Raw genomic sequence first — 27,754 nt, 5'->3', positions numbered from 1 at the left:
CATACCACCTAAGATATAGCATCATATACATGTACATGTCACTGTGAGGCAAACCCAACCATTGACTATCATATGAATAACTACTGGGTACATTCACTAGTACACACTTCTTTTGTATATACAATTTGTAAGTACAGTAGTGTTTGATATTAGGTATCATATATGTACACTATAAATACCTGTCATTTACCCTAACTTGCCTGTAAATATACATTTATTTGTGAGTACAGTAATGTTTCTTGTTAGTTACAGTATACCTACACTATAAGCATGTATCTAGTTGTATGTTATTACCCAGTACTTATCGAGAGTTACATAATAACTACCAAGTATGTACCACTGGTAAGTACAGTAATGAAACCAATTAATTACCATGTAGATACCTAAAAGTAAGTACCACACATTTGTCGGTAAGTACAACTTATTTATCATATATGTACAAGGTAAGTACACGTACTGTAAAATAAAGTGCTTATTCCATAATTTTAATGAGCTTACTATTATTTTAAAATGTGAAAGAAAACACATAAGTGACTCTAAAACTTTTGAATGGTAGTGTATATATTCACAATGAATTAATAATTGTATGTGGTCAAATAGAGTAATATATATTATATATATTAGTGAAACATACTATCTTGTTTATTGATATATATTATCCTTCCTCTCTAAATTTATTATTAGAATAACTATCACTCGGGTGACAGCAGACATTGCACTTGCCAAGCGGTCGATCCTAAACAACCCCAGCAAACACGCCATAATGGATCGATCCCACACGCGCTCTAATTTAGGTAAGCACTTTGTTTATTTGTAATTACATTACATACCAATAACAGGATATATTTTAGATTTATGAGCCTGAGGTATTAATAAATATACGTAAAAAATAATTAATACTAAATAAGTTATTGAACACTTCATTCATTTTAATTATTAAAAGTGGAATTTATACTGACACCTAGTGGTGTGGTTGCAGCAAAAGTTATCAGTTACTGATGCCTTTGTAGTAACGAAGTCAGCCACAATCAATGCCACCATCATGAGCTTGTGGTAATCAAACAATAATATTTGGCTGGTCCTGCAATCTCAGCATGTCAGCCATGTAACAATAGGGACTGCATTACCCATAATGCACAGGAGAGCGGGGTGTGATGATGTATGTGGGAGGGAGCGGAAGAATAAACAGTTGTTCACCATGTGAGTTGGACATGACGGTGTACTGCGTGTTTATTAAGAAAGCACATAGATTATAATACATGGTGTCAGAAGTGAACCTAAAGACTAGGTTACAGAGAACCGCGGGCATAAAGCAAACTGCATGATGGCTGTTGCAGCAGTGCAGATATCGCATCCAGAACCGTTTGATTTCTCAAATTCGGCGGAGTACCCGAGATGGATCAGACGGTTCGAGCGCTTTCGTCTAGCGTCTGGATTAAATGAAAAGACAGAGGAATACCAGATAAACTCCTTGTTATATGCCATGGGAGACGAAGCAGATGATATCTTCGCTCTATTACCGTTGGGTGAGTCAGACCGAAAGAAATATGATTCTGTGTTGGAAGCATTCAGACAACACTGTGTCGGTAAACACAACGTCATATTTGAACAGGCTCAGTTTAATCGGCGATGCCAAAACAACGGTGAAAATGAAGAGGCTTTCATAACAGCAGTACACAAGCTGGCAGAACACTGTAATTTCGGGGCATTAAAAGAGGAGTTAATCAGAGACAGGATAGTTGTAGGCATCAGTGACAGAAGACTGTCAGAACGTTTACAGCTGGACGCGGAGCTAACGTTAGCCAAAGCTATCCAAACAGTGCGCCAAAATGAAACAGTCAAGAAACAACAAGCAGTGCTACACGGAACAGACACACCAGTCACTCAATGTTTTAATATGGATGCAATCAGACATAATGCTTCAAGCAATAAAATGGTCCAGTATAAGAGACAGGACAGATATCAGGATGATAAAAAGAAACAAAAGTCAATACAAAAAGACTGTGGTAGATGTGGACTAGGAAAGAAACATTCATGGAAAGACTGCCCGGCAAAAAATGCTGAGTGCCGAAAATGTAAGAAAAAGGGTCATTACGCGGTTGTGTGTCGGACGTACAAATTGGACTCTGTTTCACAACAGGATAGAGAATCTTCAGGGAGTGAGGATTATGCTTTTCTCGGAGAACTGTCAACAGGGACTGTTACAGAATGGACCGAGACTGTCACTGTGAATGGAACTCCTGTCCATTTTAAACTCGACACAGGAGCAGCTGTGTCTGCGATCCCAGAGGACATCTTCAAAGCTAATAATTTTGGTGAGCTGAAAACACCCCCAAAAATACTGTATGGCCCAGGACACAACATTCTAGATGTTAAAGGATGCTTCCAGTGTGTGCTGAGTGCTAAAGGGCAAAACAGCATTCAGGAAGTGTATGTTGTAAACAAACTCACAAAATCTCTTCTCGGTCTTCCCGCTATTGAGGCCTTAAATCTCATTCACAGAATGGAAACAGTCACGCAACAGGACTGCGACTACATTAAAGCATTTCCATCAGTGTTTAATGGCCTAGGATTGCTGAAAGACCCATATCACATAGAGCTGCAGCAAGAGGCAATACCATACGCTTTGTCAACACCCCGCAGAGTTCCCATACCCCTCCGAACGAAAGTGAAAGAAGAGATTGACAGAATGGAGTCAATGGGTGTAATCTCAAAGGTGAGCAGCCCCACAGAATGGTGCGCAGGAATGGTTGTGGTTCCTAAAGCAAATGGTAAAATACGTATATGTGTAGACTTGACAAATCTAAACAAATGGGTCAAGAGAGAGCGCCACATTCTTCCAGCGGTTGATCAGTCTTTAGCCATGTTGTCAGAGGCTACAGTATTTACAAAACTGGATGCCAGATCAGGCTTCTGGCAGATCCCCCTCACAGAAGAATCAAGACCTCTCACCACATTCATTACTCCATTTGGCAGATATTTTTTCAATAGACTTCCATTTGGCATTGCATCGGCGCCGGAACATTTTCAAAGGCGAATGTCACAGCTGCTGGAGGATTTCAGTGGTGTCATATGTCATGCAGATGACATTCTTGTCTTCGGCCGAGACAAACTTGAACATGACCAGCGTCTGATCAAAGTCTTGACAAAACTACAATCAGTGGGACTTACCCTAAATGAAAAATGTGAGTTTGCAAAGACTGAAATGCTTTTCGTCGGACACAAAATCACAACAAAAGGGTTGGAGGCAGACCCAAACAAAGTCAATGCTATTCTGCATATGCCAAAGCCCATGTGAGTGGCAGATGTGCACAGAGTCCTCAGAATGGCAAATTACTTTGCTAAATTCCTACCACAACTTGCTTTATTCATCCCATTAAAGGAACTGCCTTAATAGAGAAATTAATGGCTCTGGGATGAGCCACAGAGACAAGCATTTTGCAGATTAAGACAGGAATTGAGTTCACCAAAAGTGCTGGCCGCTTATTCCCCAGACAGAGAGACAAAGGTTGCTGCAGATGCATCATCTTACGGCATAGGCGCCGTGTTGTCGCAGAAACAAAACGATGGAACATGGAAGCCAGTCACATACATATCCAGGAGTCTAACCGACACAGAGAAGCGCTATGCGCAAATCGAAAAAGAAGCGTTAGCAGTGACATGGGCATGTGAGAGACTGGTTTCATTTCTACAAGGTCTGCACTTCACAATGCTTACAGACCATAAACCTCTCATACCACTGCTGGGAAGCAGAGGACTAGATGAACTCCCACCTAGAATTCTCAGATTTCGCCTTCGCTTGCTGCGCTTCAGTTTTGATATCCAGCATGTTCCAGGAAAGAACCTAATCACCGCAGACACACTCTCACGGGCACCACTAGAAGTGGGTCCATCACAGACTGACTTGCAGCTAGAAAAGGATGTAAATGTCTTTGTGGATACAGTTGTGTCTTCCTTACCTGTAACGGACAACAAACTGCAAATGATTAAACTAGCTCAAGCAGAGGATGTCACCTGCAAAAAGGTAAAAGCACACTGTCTTGCAGGATGGCCAGAGAAACATCAAGTGGATAAAGAGCTGATGCCGTACTGGCATGTGAGAGCAGAATTGACTGTACCTGATGACATTTTGCTTAAAGGTGACAGACTTGTCATTCCAGAGACACTGCAGGGCGACATCTTGACAAGAATACATGAGGGACACCAGGGGATAACAAAGTGCCGTGCTAGAGCAAAACACTCCGTCTGGTGGCCAGGTATTTCATCACACATTCGTCAAATGGTGGAACAGTGCCACACATGCAGTCGCCACAAAATAGTTCATTGCGAACCACTCTTACCTTCCTCACTCCCAGCACGTCCATGGCAGAGAATCGGAATGGATCTGTTCGAATGGAAGAAGAAAACATACTTACTCATTGTGGACTATTTTTCCAGATACATCGAAGTTGCACATCTTAATGTCACATCAGCTGAGGTCACAGTCAAAGCTGTTAAAGAGGTCTTTGCTAGGCATGGTATTCCAGAGGAGGTAATCTCTGACAACGGACCACAGTTTGTATCACATACATTCCAAGAGTTCGCACAGGAATACAATTTCAAACACACCACAAGCAGCCCTCATTATCCCCAAGCAAATGGAGAGGCTGAACGAGCTGTACGCACAGTTAAAGGACTGTGGGCTAAACAAAATGATTTCAACAAAGCCTTGCTTACATACAGAGCAACACCTCTGGAGCACGGGTTCTCCCCTTCTCAACTTCTCATGGGCAGATGTCTCCGCACCACCCTACCACAAATTTCAAGAAAACTACATCCTGAGTGGCCAGATCTACAGGAATACAGAAGAAAGGATAAGGAAACAAGACAACGTCAGGCTATGTACTACAATTGTCGTCATAAGTCACGTCACGTGCCTCCTTTGCAGACGGATCAAAAGGTGTGGCTGGTCACAGAGAGGATTCATGGATTAGTGCGCAGACCAGCCCAGACCCCAAGATCATACATTGTAGAAACTGAAAAAGGGGTGTTGCGGAGAAACAGAAAACATCTTCGACCCATTGGAGGCATTTCTAGAGTAGGCAGGGTTTACAGGCCCCCAGAAAGACTTCATTTATAGTTCAATCAATTAAGTCTGTGGACTGAAAAAAAAAAAAAGAAGGAAAAGATGGAAATGTTTATGAGGATTTAATATAAAGAAGGAAAATGTTATAAAAATGTGTTGAAATGGAAAATGTTATAATATGTTTAAAAGAGAAATGTTCATATGTTAATATGTGTGGCTGATAAAAGAATTGCATTGCTTAGCTTAAAGGGGGAGGTGTAACAATAGGGACTGCATTACCCATAATGCACAGGAGAGCGGGGTGTGATGATGTATGTGGGAGGGAGCGGAAGAATAAACAGTTGTTCACCATGTGAGTTGGACATGACGGTGTACTGCGTGTTTATTAAGAAAGCACATAGATTATAATACAAGCCATTGTGAGGATACACGCTTCAAATAAAATAAAACTTCCTTTCCAAAAAAAAAAAAAAACTAACTTCCTTTCCAAACGTAATTTGTATTTTTTATTTATGTGAAACAATGACTGAATAGACCTTTAAGTGGTGTTTACAGTAGTGGCTACGGTTGGTTTTTGCACCAAATATGGATCTGAGGTGTGTAGCTTCTGTAGCTTTCTGGGGATCTGATTGGTTCTCTCCATTCTGTCCCTTACATGTCTCTATCACACATCTCAGATGCCGTGGGTATGTATTACTCAGCTGTAGTCTGTCTATTCACCCAAACTCATTCCTGTTGGTGTCATCAGAACTGATCCACCTTTTAGCAAACACAATAATTGTCAAAAAACCCAGATACTTTATTAAGAGTCATTATTCCTTAAAGCGTTGGCTTGTCTAAGATGAGGTGGTTTCCTGAACAGGGCTTATTCTAGACCCAGATTAAAATGCATGTTTGAGCTGCCTTCATTTGTTAAACTGCTTCAGTCTATATATCAGTGCCATTGTTTTGTCTCAAGATGCACTGTATTGTTTTTTGTAAGATTTATTTGTAAATAAAAATACATAAGTGTCCTAATATAACTAAGGCCTAGTCCTTGATTCATCTAAACCCTGTCTGGAAAACCACCTCTATGACCAAAGACTCCTCCATGATTCTTATATAATGATCAAAGAAATACAAGCCAAGGTTTAGAGTAATAATAGTGAGTTTTGATCTGGATTTTAAAATCAGTCATCATTAAGTTTGCTTAAATTGTAAGAACAAAGATCTGTTACAGATCTGTTGGTTCCTGTGAACAAGGAACTATACCATCAGCATATTTTGTTCACCTTTCCATGGCATATTGCATAATCTGTGTGTGTTGTTGTATCTGAATAGGTTTAGTATTTAATACAGGACTTTTGCTTTTTAAATTTTAGCTTTATTCTGAAACTAAATGCACTGAAACTGCATTATTTTCAACCCAGTGTTGAGTCATAAAAGGGATGAGCCCAGCCCCTCTAATTTAACCTATGCTGGGTTGATTAATCCCAAAATGCTGGGTTGATTGAACCAATTTTTGGGTCAAATATAAACTTTTTTTATGTTAATTTAACCCAATGACTGACCTTGTCCCTTTTTGACACAAAGTTTTACAATTGTATATTAGCGGATTTGGATTTTAAAGACTTTGGCTGCACATTACAGATTCAAATGTGACATTTTTAGGAGACCACACAGTACTGTATGTAATGAGTTGATGTGGTCCTATGTAAGGATTTTATTTCACTGTCTATCCTTACAGCCCAGATCCAAGGGGAGGTTGAGAGGATTTTTGAGTTGGCTCGCAGTCTACAGCTTGTGGTTCTGGATGCAGACACCATTAACCATCCTTTGCAACTTAGCAAGACCTCTTTGGCACCCATTCTGGTCTATGTCAAGATTTCTTCACCAAAGGTCAGAACCTCCTTTTACATGAATCATCCTCACATTCTCAGAATCAGAGTCATTTACTGTTATTCCCAGTTTGATTATAATATTATGTTATGTGTGATAACCTAAAATGAATTAACATTCAGCTCTGACCACACCATCTGTCTTTGTAATACTGATGCACTATTGTTGTATTATGGACTGTGTTTTTATCAGCATGTGGATTGATTATGGTTCTCTCCAAAACAGTTGTGCACCAATTACACTGACAAATATAATGTTTTTTTTTTTAAAGATGAGTGTGATTGCAAAATACCAAAATTTTCTCCTGTGACTCAGCATGACCCAATGTTAACTGATGTGTACTTTCACCTTGTATGCCTCCTTCCTGTTCATCTTCCTTCCTGATACCATCTGCTGTTAAGGTTCTCACAAGATTGATAAAGACCAGGGGCAAATCTCAAACGAAACATCTGAATGTTCAGATGGTGGCTGCCGATAAACTGGCCCAGTGTCCTAATGTAAGTGTCCTCTATATAGTAAGTGCATGTTTAAAACATGGTAAAAAGTGTAAATCATTTAAATGTGCAGTATGTACATTTTAGGAGGATCTACTGACAGAAATGCAATACTAACTATTTATTTTTTCAGTGTTTTTTTTCAGTGGTGTATAAAGACCTTACATAATGAACCATTATGTATTTATACCACTGATCTATATAAATGACTGGATTGCACATAGAACGCTTAACGTAACAGCGTGAGGTGAAGCCAGCGCAGAGTTCGAGCCGCCATCTTGGTATACCCAACCGGCAGACGGCGTCATTGACTTCCATTCAAAATCATGTTTTAAATTCACCCGTTTTACAGCGTATCAGTCACACAAGATTATTTTTAGGATATGTGTACGTAAATTATCTGTTAATTCTGGTGTTATTTGCAATGTTTATGCTTTAATCGGGCAGGAAAATGGATTAATAAAAAACCGTTAAGGTGAGTGTCTGCTGCGTTCTGTTAATGACACGGGTATAAATAAAGTTTTTTTTGACATTCAGCTACACGGTCAGCGTTATTTCTCTAAATAAGTTGAGGTAACTTGTAAGTTTAGATAACATAAAACCAGCTAATTATTGCATGCACATACGGTACAAAGTATGATTATTTATTTTGATTTTTAGATTGAGCACGTTTGTCATTAATACTAAATATGCTGCGGTCTGTCTGCTGATCTGATACTGTAATGAAGATGAATGTATAATAACTGATTAAAAACTAAAATGTACAACTTTCAGTAAATAACTATGTACATGCTTACGACGTTTGTGTTGTAATAATGTACAGGGTAACTTCAGATATAAAAACGAAGACTAGTAAAGTGATGTTTCATCATTAAAATCTGATCGCGTCCATTGATTTAATAGAATGTTTGGGTATACCAACATGGCGGCGCGGTGGCTTCACGGTTGTGACGTCATGCGCAATCCAGTCATTTATATAGATCAGTGATTTATACCCTTAGAATGAGTTTTTATATACAAACTCCGGAAGTTCTCTTTAAATGTAAAGTCGCCATTTTGCTGCATCATGTTTTTACAGTACATACACTACATTCAAAATTTTAATAGCACTTGACGGAAATGTTTCTCATAATCCTAAAAATCTTTTAACCTGCGTAAATGCTGAAAATGACTTTTGTAGAGTAGACAAAAATATAATTACGCCAACATGTTAATTTGTATCATTAGATACCTACAATTTAAAAAAAGAAAATATATTTTTTAAATGGATAAGATGGACTGAATGATGAAGAAAAAGCAGTCAAGAGCCCAGAATAGATGGGAACCCTTCAATAAAGTTTAAAAATCACCTCAAGGTGAGACCTCAACAAGCTGTTGGATACATTTCTGCAAACTGTAGTCAAAGGGTGACCACACTGGAGATAATATAATACAATGTAGTTTTCATTCATTTTAAAAGGTTTTGGTCTTGACATAATTTATGTAATGTATAGCCTTAAACTGTCTACAAAGCGTGTTTCATCACTATATTAACGTCATTGCTTGACTGGCTACTCCCTGATTTCTCAGACAACATCTTTGTTCTTTGTCTGCCATCGTCGCTTCTCTACTGTATGTGCTTGGAAAGCGTTGAACTAAGCCGCTGGTTGCAATTTGCAACCTCAAAGTTTGATGCCACTAAAATTTACACATTTCACCTTTAACACTCTGGGGTCGACGGTGGCGCGGGCGCCGCAAACTCTTTATTTTTCAATCACTCCGCAAAGAGAGTTAGATAACTCTGCTGATTTTGGTCATACAGATATGATTTATACATCATTTAAAACGTTAAAGTGTCTAGTTTTTTTTCTGTCCACTCCCAATAAAAACAGAATGTTGTGCTTTTCGCAAAATTAAGAAAATAAACATGATGCGTGTTTTGTTCTCTCTCCCTCAGTGAAGTCCTTTCAGAAACACGTCAGAAAAATTAACTGTAACTTAAGGAATACTTCTCATATAAACAAAAGATACATATCGACATAATGCTTGGAATGTCTGCTTTTGGAAGATGTAAGTGAAATCGAAATCAAATATTGTAATTCGTTGTTAACTGTGTTAGAAGAGGGAGATGTACCGTCTTTCTCGTGTTCCTGCATTATCTATAATGAGCCACGCCCCGCTCCATTGAAGAGAAGAGCAGAGATCATCCATATTCATTAGTCAACCCCAGTCAATGGAGACTCCTCTGCAGCCATTCAGTGCTGTGTTGAGTTTTAATCCAAGTGTTGGTGACATGACATCTACTTGTTTACTCAGACTGTAACTTAAGTTATCTCCAGATGCGAGTGTGTGTGCTTCATCAAACAGACGCGATCGACGTCCAAACGCACACACAAATACCTCATATTTGACGCGCTTTGTGGTATCATTATAAGATATGCGATTGTAAACATCACATCTACTTGTTTACTCGCGCCTAAAGTTATCTCCAAACAGACGCGAGTGCGTGTGTTTCGTCAGTGACGCGATGTCCAAACGCACACACAAACACGATGCCTCATATTTGACGCGCTTTGTGGTATTCTTATAAAAGGTGCCATTGAAAACATCACATCTACTTGTTTACTCGCGCATAAAGTTATCTCCAAAAAGACGCGAGTGTGTGCTTCGTCAGTGTGACGGGATCGAGGTCCAAACGCACACAAAAACACAAGATGCCTCATATTTGACGCGCTTTGTGGTAAAATAATAAAGTATGCTCTCTCGCCTGTAAATACAAATCATCTCCAGGCGCTTATGTTTTCTTTGTGCTTCCGTCAGACGCGGTTGACGGCCAAACGCACACACAAACACACAATGCCTCATATTTGACGCACTTTTGTATTAAGACGGATCTAAACACATCTAAAACCCTGTGCGTTCGCGTATATCTCTGCACGGTAAGTTTATTTAACGCAGGACCACGCATGGGAAGGCATTTCTTTTGTGTTGCTTTCACAAACAAACACGTAACAAGGCGTCGTCTCATTAGCCTATGCAGCTCATTATGCAAGTGTTTTGTTCTTCAGCTGTCAATCACAGACTATTCAAGAGCTTCCAACCTCCTTGCATATTGCCTTCCTAACCAAAAAGTGACTTTGAAATTGTAAATCAATATTATTGTCTAATGTAAATGAGTAAGCAGAATGATTTTCACATCATTTTAAAGAAAAAACTCTAGACTACTAGATCCTGTTTTGAAAAGTCTTGGGAAAACATGTTTAGTATGAGTTTTTTTTACTTATATCAGTCACTTAAAAATTTTGCTTTTTCAAAAACCACGCATAAACATTTTTCTCTCAAAAATACAAACATGTACATACATGTTGATCATATAATATAGTAGCCCAGTTTGTGCTGAACACAGTGTTATAAGACTTTTGCCATTATTATGTTTTTAAGCAACTGAAAAAAGCACAAATGTCAGTGCATGTCAAAACTTCTCCAGGGCCCTAAAAACCCCTTAGACCCCAGAGGGTTAAAGGCGCGCAGCATGTTTTTTGAGAAACGCTTTGGAAAAGGGAGTCGGGCCAAGTACCAAAACACACAATCAGCAGTAAGAAGCGTGTCTACTATCTGACATCATTGCCTGGGTTGCGTATGTGTATCAAAAGAAGGTCCAGATTCTATTGGGGTAGGGGCGTGTTGGTTTAGGTGATTTCAAATGTCAACATTGGCCTTCAGAGATCATGCACCCCGCCTTTAATCTCAGATATTTTATGGCCATTTATTTTTATAGACATACAATAAACTTTTATCTCATGTTTAAACTTCAAAATGATTAAAGCTTGTGCTCTACCAATTGAGCTACAGGAACAATTCACTGGGTACTGCACTGATTATCATCTAATTTTTGTCATGTGTTACTGTATGTGCCTTTGGCGTCTTTCACTGTTACTTTTACTTACCCTCGTTATACCATCATTATTAAAAGGAACTATTTGATGTCATCTTGGATGAAAATCAGCTATCAGATGCCTGTGAGCACATCGCTGACTACATGGAGGCCTACTGGAGAGCCACCCACCCTCCTGAAATGGAGCCAGCCAACCCCATGCTGGAGAAACTGGCAGATAACACACTCCCTGCCAGCCCTACACCTGCTAAGGTACATTACGCATTCAAGCATACTGAAGCAGAAAAAAAGTACTTTCAGATTACAGTCTATTTTTAACTATATAAAGCAAATTTATAAATGCTCTTTAGCTTCAATGTAGTTACTTGTACATAACTCTTCATGAAAATCTCCTGTCATTCAGAATTTTTGTCTGTATTGATTTTAGCTAAAAACTTGCATTGGTTTACATACTGTATACAAGTCCTGAATTACCATGAACACCAATGCTGTATCAATGCTGCATTAACTCCTTTGTTATTGCGCTTTTCTATTAGATAGTACAGCCCGGTACTGCTCACTTTTACCCTCAGACTGTAAAAAATATGGACATAGTGTCGTGACGTCACCTGTATGTTTGCGAAGAGCATTTTTTAATCTAATAGTTTGCAGAGCCTGCCGTCGCCATCTTGGCCGCATATTACTATGCATCATTAGCGGATAACCAAAAATGGGTAAAGAGGCAGGACGTGGGTGAAGCTGAGGTGGCTGGTTGCTGAAACCACGCCCGCCTAGCTCAACAGTAGTGACAGCAGTGGCAGTTCACCCGTCACTCAAGCGACCACACCCTTAAAGGACAGGTTCGGTGTTTTGCACTTGGAGCCCTGTTTTCGGATTGTTTGTGATGAGGTGGAGCCGTTTTGACTGAAATTTCGACACATATGCGGCTGCCCCGAGAATTTTCGGGTGTTTGTTGTTTCACCTCTCACCTCTACAATGGGTGTATAGGTGCACTGGAACAATCCTTGCTAAAATGCATTAAACTTTCGTTTACACAGACGTGAAACTCACCGAGTGGTCAGGGGTGTTCACTGATATGCTCACACAAAAATCGCTGCAAAAGACGCATTCCAATAGATTTTATCGTAGATTTTGCCAACTCCATTGACTTGTATTAGATGTGCAGTGAGGTACGGTATTACTCTGCGCCGGGAACGTTGTTTGTATTCTTGCAATTGGCAAAGGCGGATTATCGCCACCAACTGGGCTGGAGTGTCTATTATTCAAGCTCTAAGCGGAAGAATGTACGGGTGTGAGGCGTTTGGAAAAATAAGTCCACAAGTTTACAATGAATGCTAAAACACCTGTTGGAAAGCATCTTTTGAAGCGATTTTTGTGTGATCATATCAATGAACACCCCTGACCACTCGGTGAGTTTCACGTCTTTGTAAACGAAAGTTTAATGCATTTTAGGAAGGATTGTTCCAGTGCACCTATACACACATTGTAGAGGTGGGAGGTGATAGAACAAACACCCGAAAATTCTCAAGGCAGCCACATATGTCGAAATTTCAGTCAAAACCTTTCTATTTCATCATAAACAATCTGAAAACAGGGCTTTAAGTGTAAAATACCGAACTTGTCCTTAATGCAGAACTTTACGTCTTAATATAATTTAAACGGATGAGTTACAAAAAATTCACCCCCTCACAGTTGTCATGAAGGGCAAAATTAGCTATACAGTCCAAAAACACTTTTTGTACCAGACTGTAAAGATATTATTTTCTGCTGTAAAGTTGGGCATTTAACATGGAGGTCTATGGGAATTGACTCCCTTTTGGAGCCTGCCTCTAGTGGCCCATTGATGAATTGCAGTTTAAGTGACTTCCGTATTGGCTTCATCAGAGAGGTCGGAAGGTTGCCCTTCGGTCGTACTACACAATGAAAAAGCAACTTTATAGTATACTCTGTTGTACTCCCCTGTAACTGACTGTCTGTTGTATTGATGAAGTGAACAGGTCAACATGGGTTTATATATTTTAATTATTTATTTAGTGATATTAAGTTTTAAGTTTGCAAGCTCCAGTCCATAATCTTTCTTTAGTGGAGTGTCATTCAATGACATGTTAACTTTCCTCCTCACCTCGCATGGATGTCTGCAGAAGACTTGAGGTAAAATGATCATTGGTGAGTGAGAAGGTAGACAAGTAAATACCTGTAGTGTCAGTAACTACTAGTGCTTTGTTATGGATAGTATTAGGAATATTCAATGCTATCTCATGACAGTTCGTGTATATTTACGATGTGGCTAATTCATATGAATTCATTCATACATTTTTGTACGATTTGCCTTTGCCCCTGTGATGGTGTGCTTACGGGCGGAGTTTTGTTATTGTTTTTTATGATAATTGAACTAATTCATACGAGTTAGCCAACTCAAATATTAGATGTAGCAAGTAAACTAATTAAGTAATTTTAATAGTGTGTTAGTTTTGTTTTCTCAACAACATAATGTTTACTAAACAAAGTTCAAAAGGAGCACGTTCAGATAATAACCAAGAACGATCAGGTGGATTGTGATATAATCAATTGATTTAGCATATGAATCATAATACATTATATATATGTCACGGGGTGACGATTTTTCAGGGCGGAACCAAAAGTTGAAGAAGTTTGGTTCCGCCCGGATGTTTCCGCCCCGACCGGAAAAACAGAAACACCGGACATCCGGTGGCTCCGCGAAGGCTGTAATCAGCCGATTGGGCACAGCTGTGCCTAGTTGAAGAGATCGCCGAGTAATTGGATAACTGGAGTACAAAGAGGAGTATAAAAAGCGCAGTTAGATGACAGTTGTGGTTCGCTGTTAGTGTGTGCTGAGGAACGGAGCTGTGCTCATTGTCAGACGTGGTGGCTGTCTGTATTTCTCTCTCTCCCTCTCTCACTGTAGTTGACGGTGGACCTGCTGGAGTAAACGGAAAATCCGATGAGTAGAAAGGAACTTTGGTTTAACCAGTACTTTTGAAGGAGTAAAGCAGGAAGGAAACTGACCTTGTTGTACAACGTAAACAAAGGCTATCCGCTGTGAGTATACTTGTTTGGTGTGGAGTAAACTGCAGAGATTAACCTGTGTGATCGTTGGAGTCCTCGAGGAGGAAACGGGCGGCCCTGCCCCTATAATAGCGTGGTGGGCGAGCCGCTGGAAGTATAGATCCAAAACAGCACAGCAACGAGACTTTATTTCGGTCGTGTTTGCCATCGCCCCTATTTAGCCCAAGCGCAGTGGAGGACACCGGGCGCTTTTCCTTGTGGTGTTGCACTTATAGCGTGGTGAGTGAGACTTTTCAATTAATAAGCTTTCACATTGGAGTGGTGCTGTGTATTTGCTGTGGGTTGCTGTGTGTCTTGTAGACGAAGCCCCGTACATCCATCTTCTCTACTGGGCAGAGGACGGAGGGGCTAACGACCTCAGAAATTTCTGCTACCATACGCTGTGTGCTGTTTCGGAGGACGAAGGGACGCGGACCAAGAGCTGTCCAGGGCTGTGAGTGAAGTATTGGAAGTATTCGTGGTGTACACTTACCTGTGTCTGTCTTTTGTCGCAGAGTCAGAGGCGAAAGAGTCCGCCGCCCCCGCGGTCCCTACAAAGGGGCGCCCCTGTCCAGGATTCGATCGGCCCACGGGCAGTGGAGATAGGGCAGCGCTCGACCCGGTGAGGTGGTGTGTGACCTTCGCCCCTCTGCTGACCTACGGAGGAGAAAAAGCCATACCTATCCAGAAAGCTGTAGGTAGCAGAGCCGGTGAGAAATACTTGAAGTCTCAGTAACAGTGCCTTTGTGTCCTAGTGGCCACCTGTGGAGAGAGAGAAGAACGAGAGCGGATAATTGAAGAACAGACTGTGAACGTGATACCTACCCAGAAAGCTGTATGCAGCAGAGTCGGTGAGAAATACTCGAAGTCTCAGTGACAGTGTCTTTGTGTCCTAGCGGCCACCTGTGGAGAGAGAGAAGAACGAGAATGAATAAGTGAAGAACAGACTGTGAACGTGATACCTACCTAGAAAGCTGTATGCAGCAGAGTCGGTGAGAAATACTCGAAGTCTCAGTAACAGTGTCTTTGTGTCCTAGCGGCCACCTGTGGAGAGAGAGAAGAACGAGAATGAATAAGTGAAGAACAGACTGTGAACGTGATACCTACCCAGAAAGCTGTATGCAGCAGAGTCGGTGAGAAATACTCGAAGTCTCAGTAACAGTGTCCTTGTGTCCTAGCGGCCACCTGTGGAGAGAGAGAAGAACGAGATTGAATAATTGAAGAACAGACTGTGAACGTGATACCTACCCAGAAAGCTGTATGCAGCAGAGCCGGTGAGAAATACTCGAAGTCTCAGTAACAGTGTCTTTGTGTCCTAGCGGCCACCTGTGGAGAGAGAGAAGAACGAGAGTGAATAAGTGAAGAACAGACTGTGAACGCGATACCTACCCAGAAAGCTGTATGCAGCAGAGCCGGTGAGAAATACTCGAAGTTTCAGTAACAGTGTCTTTGTGTCCTAGCGGCCACCTGTGGAGAGAGAGAAGAACGAGAGTGAACCACTGAAGAACAGACTGTGAATGTGATACCTACCCAGAAAGCTGTACGCAGCAGAACCGGTGAGACATACTCGAGGTCCAAGTAGCAGTACCTTTGTGTCCTAGTGGCCGCCTGAGGAGAGAAAGGAGGACGAGAGTGAACAATCGGAGGACAGACGGTGTAACGCGCTACCTACCCCGAGAGCTGTAAGCGGCAGAACCGGTGAGAAGCATACCAAATCCACACTAACCGTGTTTCTGTGTCGCAGTGAACACCTGCGGGGGACGTGAAGGCACGTGGGGCGAGGACCCCCTGCCGGACCGAGGAAAGGTTCACGGACAGTGGAAAATCTCCTACCAGTCACACCGAAATTGTTCTGCCTCCAGGAAAGAAGAAGGAGGGCGCCACGGTTAGCAGGGTCCAGGCCGGAGCCTGACGATTCCCTCTTTCCCCCGGCTTATGGTGATTGACACCCCTGTTGCCTTTGCCCCTGTCTGCCCGTGGCTGCAGTCTCCCTGGAGGGAGGAGAAGAAGCCTATTAGTTTTAAATCCCCCTTTCCCCAATTCCCCAGTTCTTTTAAATATTTAAATTCAATAAAGCTTGTTTTAAATTTTACTCACCTGTTTCCGTGTTTGTCTGGTCATTGGGTTGGCTTTGGGGACCTCCTCGAGGTGGGAGTTGAAAAGGGGCGTGGCTTTAGTCAAACACAGCCAGCCCCTAGTGGTGACAGATTTTGGCGTAGTCGGCAGGGTCCCACCTCGAGTTGAGTAACCAAGGTCACCCAATGACTGACAACGCGGGGCCAGCAGCCCCACCCCGTGCCACACCCGTTATCATGGGCAGCCCATGGGTCCAGAGATATGGAGGAGCAGAGTCGGAGGTACGCCTGACCGAATGGAAGGCCCAACTGGAGTACTTGGCCGACTTGCAGGGCCTTAGCGCCGCCCAGCGGCTCCAATTTGTGTTGAACTCCCTAGAAGGAGAAGCACGGCGAGAGGTACAAGCCGCCCCCGAAGCAATTAGAGCCACCGCCCAGACTGTGTTCCAGTTCCTGGCTGAACAATATGGTGACCATACCCCCGTAGCTGTCCTCCGTTCACAATTTTTTAATTGTAAACAAGGCCCCCGACAACCTATTCGAGCTTTTGCCCTCAGGCTGCGGGAGCAGTTCACTCGCCTGCAAGCCCGACGAGACCATGGGCTAGGAGATGGAGAAGCTTTGTTACGCGACCAGTTCCTCCTGGGGATGAAAGAAGGCCCCGTGAGACAAAGTCTGAGGGTCCAGTTCCGGAGGGACCCCGGGCTTACCTTCGAAGATCTAAAGAAGGAGGCGCTAGCCCTGGAGGGTGATGAGGCCGAAGTAACCGAAACCCCTGTATGTGCAGCCGTAAGTGGAAACACAGCAGCGCCACCTGAACACGCAGACTGGAAGCAAGCCCTGAGGGTAGAATTGTTGAAAGATGTCCGAGAGCAGATGTCGGAGCTATCTAAGACCCTCTTGGGAGAATTTCGCCAAAGTAGGGCGCGAGAGGACCCGAGGCCGGCACCCCGAGAGCGAGTCTACTCTGAGAGGGGCCGAGAGCCACCGGGACGCCCGAATCGTTTGAACCGGCCCCGCTTCGAGTGGGATGACCAAGGGCGGCCAATCTGCAATCGGTGTGGAGAACCAGGGCATTACAGTCGCCAGTGTGGGCCTCGCAGGGCATCGGAGGGGGGTTTTTAAGACGACCGGCCACAGTGGGTCGTGTGGCCGGGACCCCTAGAGAAGACCCTGGAAGACGTGGGAATTCTAGAGACCAGCTGGTTGGGCACAGCCCAATGGCGGAGGTGAAGGTATGTGGCAAGACGATACAGTGCCTAGTAGATACGGGCTCTCAAGTGACATTGTTTGCGGAAAGTCTCTCGCAGGCAGTATTTGGGAAGCAGAGTGCCCAAGGAGGGGAGGCCCCCTGGCTGACGTTGCGGGGCGCCAACGGCCTAGAGATCCCTTATATTGGCTATCGGCTGACGGACTTAGAAGTTCATGGGGTGTTGGTTCCCCAAAAAGGAGTGATTATCGTGGAGGACAGATGTTTGGGTGTCCATCGAGCCCTATTAGGTATGAACGTTCTCTCCGAATGTTGGGAGGAGTTATTTCGGGCTAAGCCCGGCCCTAGGATCCCCCCCGTCGAGAGGCCCCTATGGGAGCAAGTAGTAGCCGACTGTCGTCGGGTCCAGATGACCCAGGTCCGCAGAGGCCGGGAAGAGGTAGGAAGAGTGATGTGTCGATTTGCTCTGTCGATTCCCCCTAGGAGTGAGGCCATGGTGTGGGTGAGAGTAGCCCCCCGAGGAGTTGGCCCCGAAGAATGGGTATTGGTTGAACCTCACGCCGATTGCCCCCAAGTGGAAGTAGCACGAGGCCTAGCGGCGGTCCGCCGGGGGAGGGTCCCTGTGAAGGTCCGAAACGACCACCCCTACCCAGTATACTTACACCGACACCAGCGGCTGGCCCGATTAACGGGGGTTGCGCCCCATCAGGTGAGGGAGGAGAGAGACGTTAGGTTCCGTCAGGTGTGCCCCACTGTCATCGAGGTGGCCCTGACCCAGATGGAAGCCCCTTCGAACAACGGGGGGAGGGACGTGCCGAGGCACTTGGCAGGTGAGTCCCTGCAAGGGGAAGAGTTGGAACAGGCGCAGACACAAAGACTCCAAGCCCTCCTTCGGAAATGGCAACATGTATTCGCAAGACACGAGGAGGATTATGGGTGTACTAAGGTGGTGGAACACCATATACCGACTGGAGATGCAGGACCCAGTAGAGAGAGGTACCGGCCGATCCCACCCACCTTGTATACAGAGGTACGCTCACTACTGCAGGGTATGCTGGAGCGAGGCGTCGTCCGGGAAAGCAGTAGCCCCTGGGCAGCCCCTATCGTACTTGTGCAGAAAAAGTCAGGAGCTTGGAGGTTTTGTGTGGACTATCGGAAGCTTAACCTGGTGACCAAGAAAGACGCGTTTCCCTTACCCCGGATTGAAGACTCCCTTGCCGGTCTCACACGGTCTGCTTGGTACTCCACTTTGGATCTGGCCAGTGGATATTGGCAGGTGCCAGTGGCCGAGGCCGATAGAGAGAAGACCGCCTTTACGACCCCGTTCGGACTATTCGAGTGGGAACGGATGCCTTTCGGGCTCTGTAACGCTCCGGCCACGTTCCAACGCCTCATGCAGCGCTGTCTTGGAGGTCAGTTAATGGAGTCAGTTTTGGTATATTTGGATGATGTAATTGTGTATTCCCCAGATTTCGATTCCCACCTCCGACACCTCGAAGAGGTTTTCCAGGCGATGGAGAAATATGGGCTGAAGTTGCAACCCGACAAATGCCATCTGTTGAGGCGGGAAGTCCAGTTCCTGGGCCACGTGGTCAGCGCTGCTGGGGTAGCCGTAGACCCTGGGAAGGTCTCCGCGGTAAGAGACTGGAGTGCACCCAAGACTGTGAGGCAAGTGCGGTCATTTCTAGGGTTTGTGGGGTACTACAGACGGTTCATAAAAGACTTTTCCAAGATTGCCAAGCCCCTTAACCAGCTACTGGTCGGCACAGGGCGAAACCGGGGACGGGGGTCACCCCCTATTGATTGGGATGAGTTCTGTGAGGGGGCATTTCAGAGATTGAAACAGGAATTGTTACAGGCTCCTATCTTGGCCTATGCAGACTTTACCCAGCCATTTCTCTTGTATACAGACGCTAGCAACCTGGGGCTGGGAGCAGTCTTGGCCCAACGACAAGCGGGTACGGAACGGGTGATCGCCTACGCAAGCCGAAGCCTCCACCCAGCGGAGAGGAACGATGCAAACTATAGCTCATTCAAACTGGAACTGCTGGCCCTAAAGTGGGCCCTGAGTGAGAAGTTTAAGGACTACCTCTGGGGTGCTAAGGTAACGGTGATTACAGACAATAATCCTCTGGTACATTTACAGACAGCGAAGTTGGGGGCTGTGGAGCAGCGCTGGGTGGCACAACTTGCCAATTTCGATTACCAACTGCAGTATCGGCCTGGGCGGGAACACACGAACGCGGATGTCTTGTCCCGATTGCCAGAGGTGGACGGCCCCGGTTGCTGTGATGGCCAAGAAGAGGAAAGCCAGAGGGAAGGCTATCTGATAGGGGTTGTGGAAGCACCAGGAGGCCAGCAGGAGGCGGTACCCGGGAGCTGGGGTTGGGACCCCTGCCGGTGGAAAGAACGGCAGGCCCAGGATCAGGATTTACGCCAGGTGAAGATGTGGGTGGAACAAGGCCGGCGGCCAACGTCGTCCGAGAGGCTGACCCAGACAGAGACGGGAAGAAGACTGCTGGGACAGTGGGACAAGCTGGAGCTACAGGAAGGGGTGCTTTGCCGAAAAGTTAGTGATCCGAAGCTGGACGAGGAGGTGCGCCAGATCGTGGTGCCCGCCGACCAAGCAGCAGCCCTGGTGTCCGCCTACCATGACCAGCTGGGGCACCAGGGTCAAGAACGGACGGTATCGCTGCTGCGCAGGTTCTTCTACTGGCCGGGGCTGGAAGCATCAGTACGTAGCTTGGTCCAAGCTTGCCCCAGGTGTATGTTGTTCAAGTCTCGACGAGAGGCCCGAGCGCCGATGATACCCATATGTGCCAAAGCTCCCCTCCACATCATGGCGATGGATTTCCTAACACTGGGCCGGCCACAGGACCGCTATCCAAACATCTTAGTAATCACCGACCTGTTTACGAAGTACGCATGGGCAGTCCCCACCCTCGATCAGACGGCAAGTACCACCGCAACGGCTCTATGGCGGCACGTCTTCCAAACGTTCGGATGTCCAGAGTTCTTGCATTCAGATCAAGGGGCAAATTTCGAATCAAAGGTGATCCGGGAATTATGCCAGCTGTATGGGTGCACGAAGACCCATACGACGTCATATCACCCTCAAGGAAACGGCTGTTGCGAGAGGTTTAATCAAACCCTGTTGGGGCTCTTAGGGACCCTGGATCAACGGAAGCAGAGCGATTGGGTGAGTGCTCTACCGAACCTCTTACAAGCCTATAATAACAGCATTCATAGTACGACGGGGTATGCCCCCACTTATCTGATGTTCGGTAGGCATGTGCGGATGCCGACGGACCTGGTCTTGGGAGCGGCCGCTGGCCAGGAGGAAGGAAGCGTGACGGAATGGGTGGGGCGCCACCACCAACGGCTGCACTTTGCCTACGAGCAGGTATCCCAGAAGATACGGGCCACAGGAGAAAAGAACAAGCGGTTGTACGACCGGACGGCCCGGGACGCCCCCTTGTTACCAGGAGAGAGAGTCTTGGTACGAGACAACCGGCGGCAAGGTAAAGGAAAGTTGAGTGACCGTTGGGAGGCCACCCCGTACGTAGTCTGCAGGCAGCAGAGACCGGGACAGCCGGTGTATACCATCCGGCCGGAAGGAAAGGCCGGCCCTGAACGTGTGGTACACCGAAACATGATTCGCCCTTGTCCAAATTATCCCGAGGTCACGGAGGAGGTAGTTGCGGAACCGGCACCAACGGCCCCCTGGATGGAAGGATGGGCTGTGGTACCAGGCTTACCCGTGGTGGCACCACCCCCGGCCGCCCCAGGAGAGCCAGAGCTAGCACCTGAGCCAGTTGAACCCCCGGCCGCCCAGAGGCAGCCAGGACCAGCACCAGAGCCAGCCGAACCCCCGGCCGCCCAAGGACAACCTGAGGTTGTGCCCGAGCCCGCCGAACCTGACTCCCCTGTGAGGCGCTCCCAACGGGAGAATCGCGGCCGGCCCCCTTCCCGCTATGGTGAGTGGACTACTCGAAGGCATTCCAGGGACTAGAATGCATTGGCGGGGGAGGATGTCACGGGGTGACGATTTTTCAGGGCGGAACCAAAAGTTGAAGAAGTTTGGTTCCGCCCGGATGTTTCCGCCCCGACCGGAAAAACAGAAACACCGGACATCCGGTGGCTCCACGAAGGCTGTAATCAGCCGATTGGGCACAGCTGTGCCTAGTTGAAGAGATCGCCGAGTAATTGGATAACTGGAGTACAAAGAGGAGTATAAAAAGCGCAGTTAGATGACAGTTGTGTTCGTTGTTAGTGTGTGCTGAGGAACGGAGCTGTGCTCATTGTCAGACGTGGTGGCTGTCTGTATTTCTCTCTCTCCCTCTCTCACTGTAGTTGACGGTGGACCTGCTGGAGTAAACGGAAAATCCGATGAGTAGAAAGGAACTTTGGTTTAACCAGTACTTTTGAAGGAGTAAAGCAGGAAGAAAACTGACCTTGTTGTACAACGTAAACAAAGGCTATCCGCTGTGAGTATACTTGTTTGGTGTGGAGTAAACTGCAGAGATTAACCTGTGTGATCGTTGGAGTCCTCGAGGAGGAAACGGGCGGCCCTGCCCCTATAATAGCGTGGTGGGCGAGCCGCTGGAAGTATAGATCCAAAACAGCACAGCAACGAGACTTTATTTCGGTCGTGTTTGCCATCGCCCCTATTTAGCCCAAGCGCAGTGGAGGACACCGGGCGCTTTTCCTTGTGGTGTTGCACTTATAGCGTGGTGAGTGAGACTTTACAAATAATAAGCTTTCACATTGGAGTGGTGCTGTGTATTTGCTGTGGGTTGCTGTGTGTCTTGTAGACGAAGCCCCGTACATCCATCTTCTCTACTGGGCAGAGGACGGAGGGGCTAACGACCTCAGAAATTTCTGCTACCATACGCTGTGTGCTGTTTCGGAGGACGAAGGGACGCGGACCAAGAGCTGTCCAGGGCTGTGAGTGAAGTATTGGAAGTATTCGTGGTGTACACTTACCTGTGTCTGTCTTTTGTCGCAGAGTCAGAGGCGAAAGAGTCCGCCGCCCCCGCGGTCCCTACAAAGGGGCGCCCCTGTCCAGGATTCGATCGGCCTACGGGCAGTGGAGATAGGGCAGCGCTCGACCCGGTGAGGTGGTGTGTGACCTTCGCCCCTCTGCTGACCTACGGAGAAGAAAAAGCCATACCTATCCAGAAAGCTGTAGGTAGCAGAGCCGGTGAGAAATACTTGAAGTCTCAGTAACAGTGCCTTTGTGTCCTAGTGGCCACCTGTGGAGAGAGAGAAGAACGAGAGCGGATAATTGAAGAACAGACTGTGAACGTGATACCTACCTAGAAAGCTGTATGCAGCAGAGTCGGTGAGAAATACTCGAAGTCTCAGTAACAGTGTCTTTGTGTCCTAGCGGCCACCTGTGGAGAGAGAGAAGAACGAGAATGAATAAGTGAAGAACAGACTGTGAACGTGATACCTACCTAGAAAGCTGTATGCAGCAGAGTCGGTGAGAAATACTCGAAGTCTCAGTAACAGTGTCTTTGTGTCCTAGCGGCCACCTGTGGAGAGAGAGAAGAACGAGAGTGAATAATTGAAGAACAGACTGTGAACGTGATACCTACCCAGAAAGCTGTATGCAGCAGAGCCGGTGAGAAATACTCGAAGTCTCAGTAACAGTGTCTTTGTGTCCTAGCGGCCACCTGTGGAGAGAGAGAAGAACGAGAGTGAATAAGTGAAGAACAGACTGTGAACGTGATACCTACCCAGAAAGCTGTATGCAGCAGAGCCGGTGAGAAATACTCGAAGTTTCAGTAACAGTGTCTTTGTGTCCTAGCGGCCACCTGTGGAGAGAGAGAAGAACGAGAGTGAACCACTGAAGAACAGACTGTGAATGTGATACCTACCCAGAAAGCTGTACGCAGCAGAACCGGTGAGACATACTCGAAGTCCAAGTAACAGTACCTTTGTGTCCTAGTGGCCGCCTGAGGAGAGAAAGGAGGACGAGAGTGAACAATCGGAGGACAGACGGTGTAACGCGCTACCTACCCCGAGAGCTGTAAGCGGCAGAACCGGTGAGAAGCATACCAAATCCACACTAACCGTGTTTCTGTGTCGCAGTGAACACCTGCGGGGGACGTGAAGGCACGTGGGGCGAGGACCCCCTGCCGGACCGAGGAAAGGTTCACGGACAGTGGAAAATCTCCTACCAGTCACACCGAAATTGTTCTGCCTCCGGGAAAGAAGAAGGAGGGCGCCACGGTTAACAGGGTCCAGGCCGGAGCCTGACGATTCCCTCTTTCCCCCGGCTTATGGTGATTGACACCCCTGTTGCCTTTGCCCCTGTCTGCCCGTGGCTGCAGTCTCCCTGGAGGGAGGAGAAGAAGCCTATTAGTTTTAAATCCCCCTTTCCCCAATTCCCCAGTTCTTTTAAATATTTAAATTCAATAAAGCTTGTTTTAAATTTTACTCACCTGTTTCCGTGTTTGTCTGGTCATTGGGTTGGCTTTGGGGACCTCCTCGAGGTGGGAGTTGAAAAGGGGCGTGGCTTTAGTCAAACACAGCCAGCCCCTAGTGGTGACATATACAGCTAGCTTATCGTTCCTGGATTTTTTTAGCATTCCCTTGCCTCCCCAACACCTCACTCCTATTTATTTCTATCCTAGTGAAATTACTGAACCTAAACATAAGAGGAAACATGTAAGATGCAATAAGAGAGTTTTGCATTTGAACTCTCCAATTGTTTTTTTTTTATGTTGACTGAAAGGTTCTTTGGGGAGCCAGATATGATTTTTTTCAAGAGTGTAAAAGAAAGGTAAAAAAAAGGAAACATCATGAAATAAAAATAATATTCATTCATCTTGTCCTCTATATAGGATGAACAGCAAAGCAAGAAAACAGCTGCAACTAAGAGAAAGGGATCTCAAGAGCCTCAGCAGGCTCCTCTGTCCCATCCCCAGGAGACGAAAGAGGAAGAAGAGGAGGACGAGGAAGTGCAAGAAGAAGAAGCAGAAGCAGAGGAAGAGGAGAGGCTTCTTCGTAGTGAGCCAAAGAAACGCAGTCATCACCACCACCATCATCACCATCGCTCCAGCACAAATCGAACTGAACATCATAACAAACACCAGCACCACGTGCGCCACCAGCAGCCCCCCAACGTGGAGCTGCACCCCACTAAAGACTCCCGGAGCAGGCGCACGCCCCTGGATGAGGGCGACCCGGACCAACCCGAGGTCTACCACAACAGGACCACAACCCACAGGGACCATAACCACCACCATCACAACCATCGTCATCATCATCACCATCATAGGACCACAGACATCCCCGTGGATTTTTCACAGCACAGACAGCCGGAGTACGAGCTTGAGCACAATGAACGTAACAGACAGCAGAGACACCCGAGCCAGCTGCACTCACGTCATGATCAACGCTACGCTCACCTGCATCACAATCACTACCCGTACCAGCGGGACAGAGACAGGTGTGCAGAGACAGAAGAATGGACAGAAGATAGGTACATTCATCATTAAGAGGGTCTGGATTATTTTAATGCTGCTATGTGAAATGCTGGCAACTGTGTACTCAGGATAATACTGTACGGTCTCACTGTCTCTCTCTTTATCTGTTGATGCCGCTGCATGAGCCTCCTCTGGTTGACATCTTGCATCTCTCTTAATAATTCTGTGCTCCTCAGGCTTTTTTCTACTGTAGACATTAAGATTAGTGCAATATGAAGCCTCCCTTTTTAATGTAATTGATTTGACTATCTTTGGTTATTTATTACAGATGTCCACATACTTTTGACCACATGCTGTTTTTTTATTTTATTACTAAATGATGATAGTTTGATCCCCAATCATAAATCCACGATTGCCTCCTTGCTTGTTACTATCATAAATCTTACTGTGAAGCGCACATACTGTATGCAAACTGATGTCATCATCTTTGTGGACTTTTGGGATGTACTTATTCAATATATAGCACCACAGCAAAATATGATTTAAAACTGTGGCCTCTGACAAAGAAGGGATATGGCTTTTTGATTTTTCTTTTGTGTGTGTTTGTTTTTATCAGTCATATAAGCTACTGAGGAATCTGTGTTACTAAAGGAGGTGTGGGTAATAAGAAAACATTGGAGAAATAGATTATTGTAAACGCAACAACAAATATTCACTACAGGAAATGAATTATGTTGTGAATCTTGCATTTATTAGCACTGAATATTTGAAACTATGATGGTTCTGTTGGGATTCCCACAACAAGTGATGTACCATTTAGATACAAAATGTCTGCGCTGATACCAATAGTTTTGCTTTATACTCTTTGTTTGAAATGAATTATGTTGTGAAATCCTACAGTAGAAGTGCAGAGCGTACAAACTGCATTTCTGTTGTCATTTTTACCCAAATCAAAATAATCACACAGCGTAAGCTCTGATGCGTATTTCCAACTCTTTCAATTGCCAGGATATAATCTGCCCTTATCATGAAACAATAAGCAATTGTATGATAGTGAGGAAAAAATAACGATATCGATACCAATACCGATTCTTGGCCGAATTGAATAGAAGCCTACTTATAACAACATATTTTGTGACCCTGAACATTATTATCCTTTCCCTCTCTCTACAGTCAAAATGATATATTTTTCTTTAGTCATAAGTCTCATCTGCATAAAGCAAAAAAAAAAAAAAAACTTTGTTGACCTGTAAAAAATGACCTCAATGATTTTGAAAAAAGCCATTTTATTACAACAGCATTTTGAAATCTGTGTTTGCAGTGTGGTTAAGACAGGAAAACATGAAAGGTTAGACACTATGATCTGTTATTGATACATCTAAAAGCATGGGATTTATTTGCATCTGATACTATTAGATACTATTCTAAGTACTCTATGCATTAGTTTGTGAAAACACTATATTGAAAATGGTTTCTATGCATTTGTATATACCTCATAAATGCCTTTCTAGATATGGACTGATAAAACTGAGAATACAGATGGATTTCTATATTCAATCAATCTGAATGTCATTTGTATTTATTTATATGATTAATTACTGCAAAATTCACATTTATTAATTTCTGTTGTGTTTATTGTTTTACAAATGCAGTTCTTATTTTGTATTCACTTCATTAGTTTTGCACTGTGAACTAATATGAACAGATTAAGTAACTTTAACTAACATTAACACAGATTAATACATGCTGCTATGGATCATTGTCAGTTCATGTTAGCAGATGCATTTACTAATATTAACAAATACTTCTTAATGTAAAGTGTTACTTTATTTATTTTAAGGGGACATATCATGAAAATCTGACTTTTTCCAAGTTTAAGTGCTTTAATCGGGTCCCCAGTACTTCTATCAACTTAGAAAATGTGAAAAAGATCAACCCAGTAACTTAGTATTGGTAAACCATTCACTTGAAGCATATGAAAAAACAGGTAAATGAAATTTGTCTTCCCTTGTGATGTCAGAAGGTTTTGGGAATGAAATCGTCACATCACCTTCACTTGGAGGGTTGGTTGGTTTTATTATTCAACACACAATAACATATGGAGCTTTAGGCACATAAAGCAAATAATTCATAACATTAATAATAAAACTAAAAAAGTAAATAATATAAGGTTAATAATAAGGAATTGCTTTTCTTATAACAAAAAGCACAATTTTAATCTGTTCATGTTAATTTATTAACCTCATGTCAAACAGACTCTCATTGTCAAGTCTCAGTTTATATTTATTAAAACATATGTATTTTATTTTATTCACAAATGACAGGCATCTTTCTATGAACTAAAAATGCATTTTAGATGGACAAATAAATTTGAAAATAACTGCGGTCTCATAAAAGGTACAAATAGACAGGACAGCTCAAATTTGCAGGTTTGCTTTATCATTGGTGATTCTTATACTGGAGTTACTTTACTTTATTATTAGGCTGCTATCTATTCTCTTAGTTGAAAGAAAAATAATCCTTATATGAACTTTGCGTTTGTGTGTTAAAACTGAGCAAACTACAAACTTCGCCAGCAAACTGAATGAACGTAATTTGTAAATCATAACCCACACTTTAAAAAAATGTTACTAAAAACTGATAGTGACTTAAAATC

At 44.4% G+C, this 27,754-nt stretch overlaps 1 protein-coding gene across 2 annotated transcripts in view; it reads left to right on the top strand.

The window, feature by feature from the left end:
• Positions 1 to 26,270, top strand: part of LOC141369232 (voltage-dependent L-type calcium channel subunit beta-2-like) — a 28,342-nt gene extending 2,072 nt beyond the window's left edge. Inside the window, exons 6-10 of one of the 2 annotated variants that reach the window (XM_073874779.1) lie at positions 685 to 794; positions 6,792 to 6,943; positions 7,345 to 7,440; positions 11,390 to 11,563; positions 24,514 to 26,270. In XM_073874779.1, the coding sequence (XP_073730880.1) occupies positions 685 to 794; positions 6,792 to 6,943; positions 7,345 to 7,440; positions 11,390 to 11,563; positions 24,514 to 25,170 (1,189 nt within the window). In that variant the 3' untranslated portion in view covers positions 25,171 to 26,270. Of the gene's footprint in view, positions 1 to 684; positions 795 to 5,613; positions 5,752 to 6,791; positions 6,944 to 7,344; positions 7,441 to 11,389; positions 11,564 to 24,513 lie in introns of those variants that run through there. The other variant, XM_073874785.1, reaches the window with a different exon arrangement.
• Positions 26,271 to 27,754: the final 1,484 nt, after the last annotated feature.

The sequence above is a fragment of the Misgurnus anguillicaudatus genome, chromosome 2, assembly GCF_027580225.2.
Source record: "Misgurnus anguillicaudatus chromosome 2, ASM2758022v2, whole genome shotgun sequence".
NCBI classification, from domain to species: Eukaryota; Metazoa; Chordata; class Actinopteri; order Cypriniformes; family Cobitidae; genus Misgurnus; species Misgurnus anguillicaudatus.
This window is presented reverse-complemented; position numbering and strand designations above follow the sequence as displayed.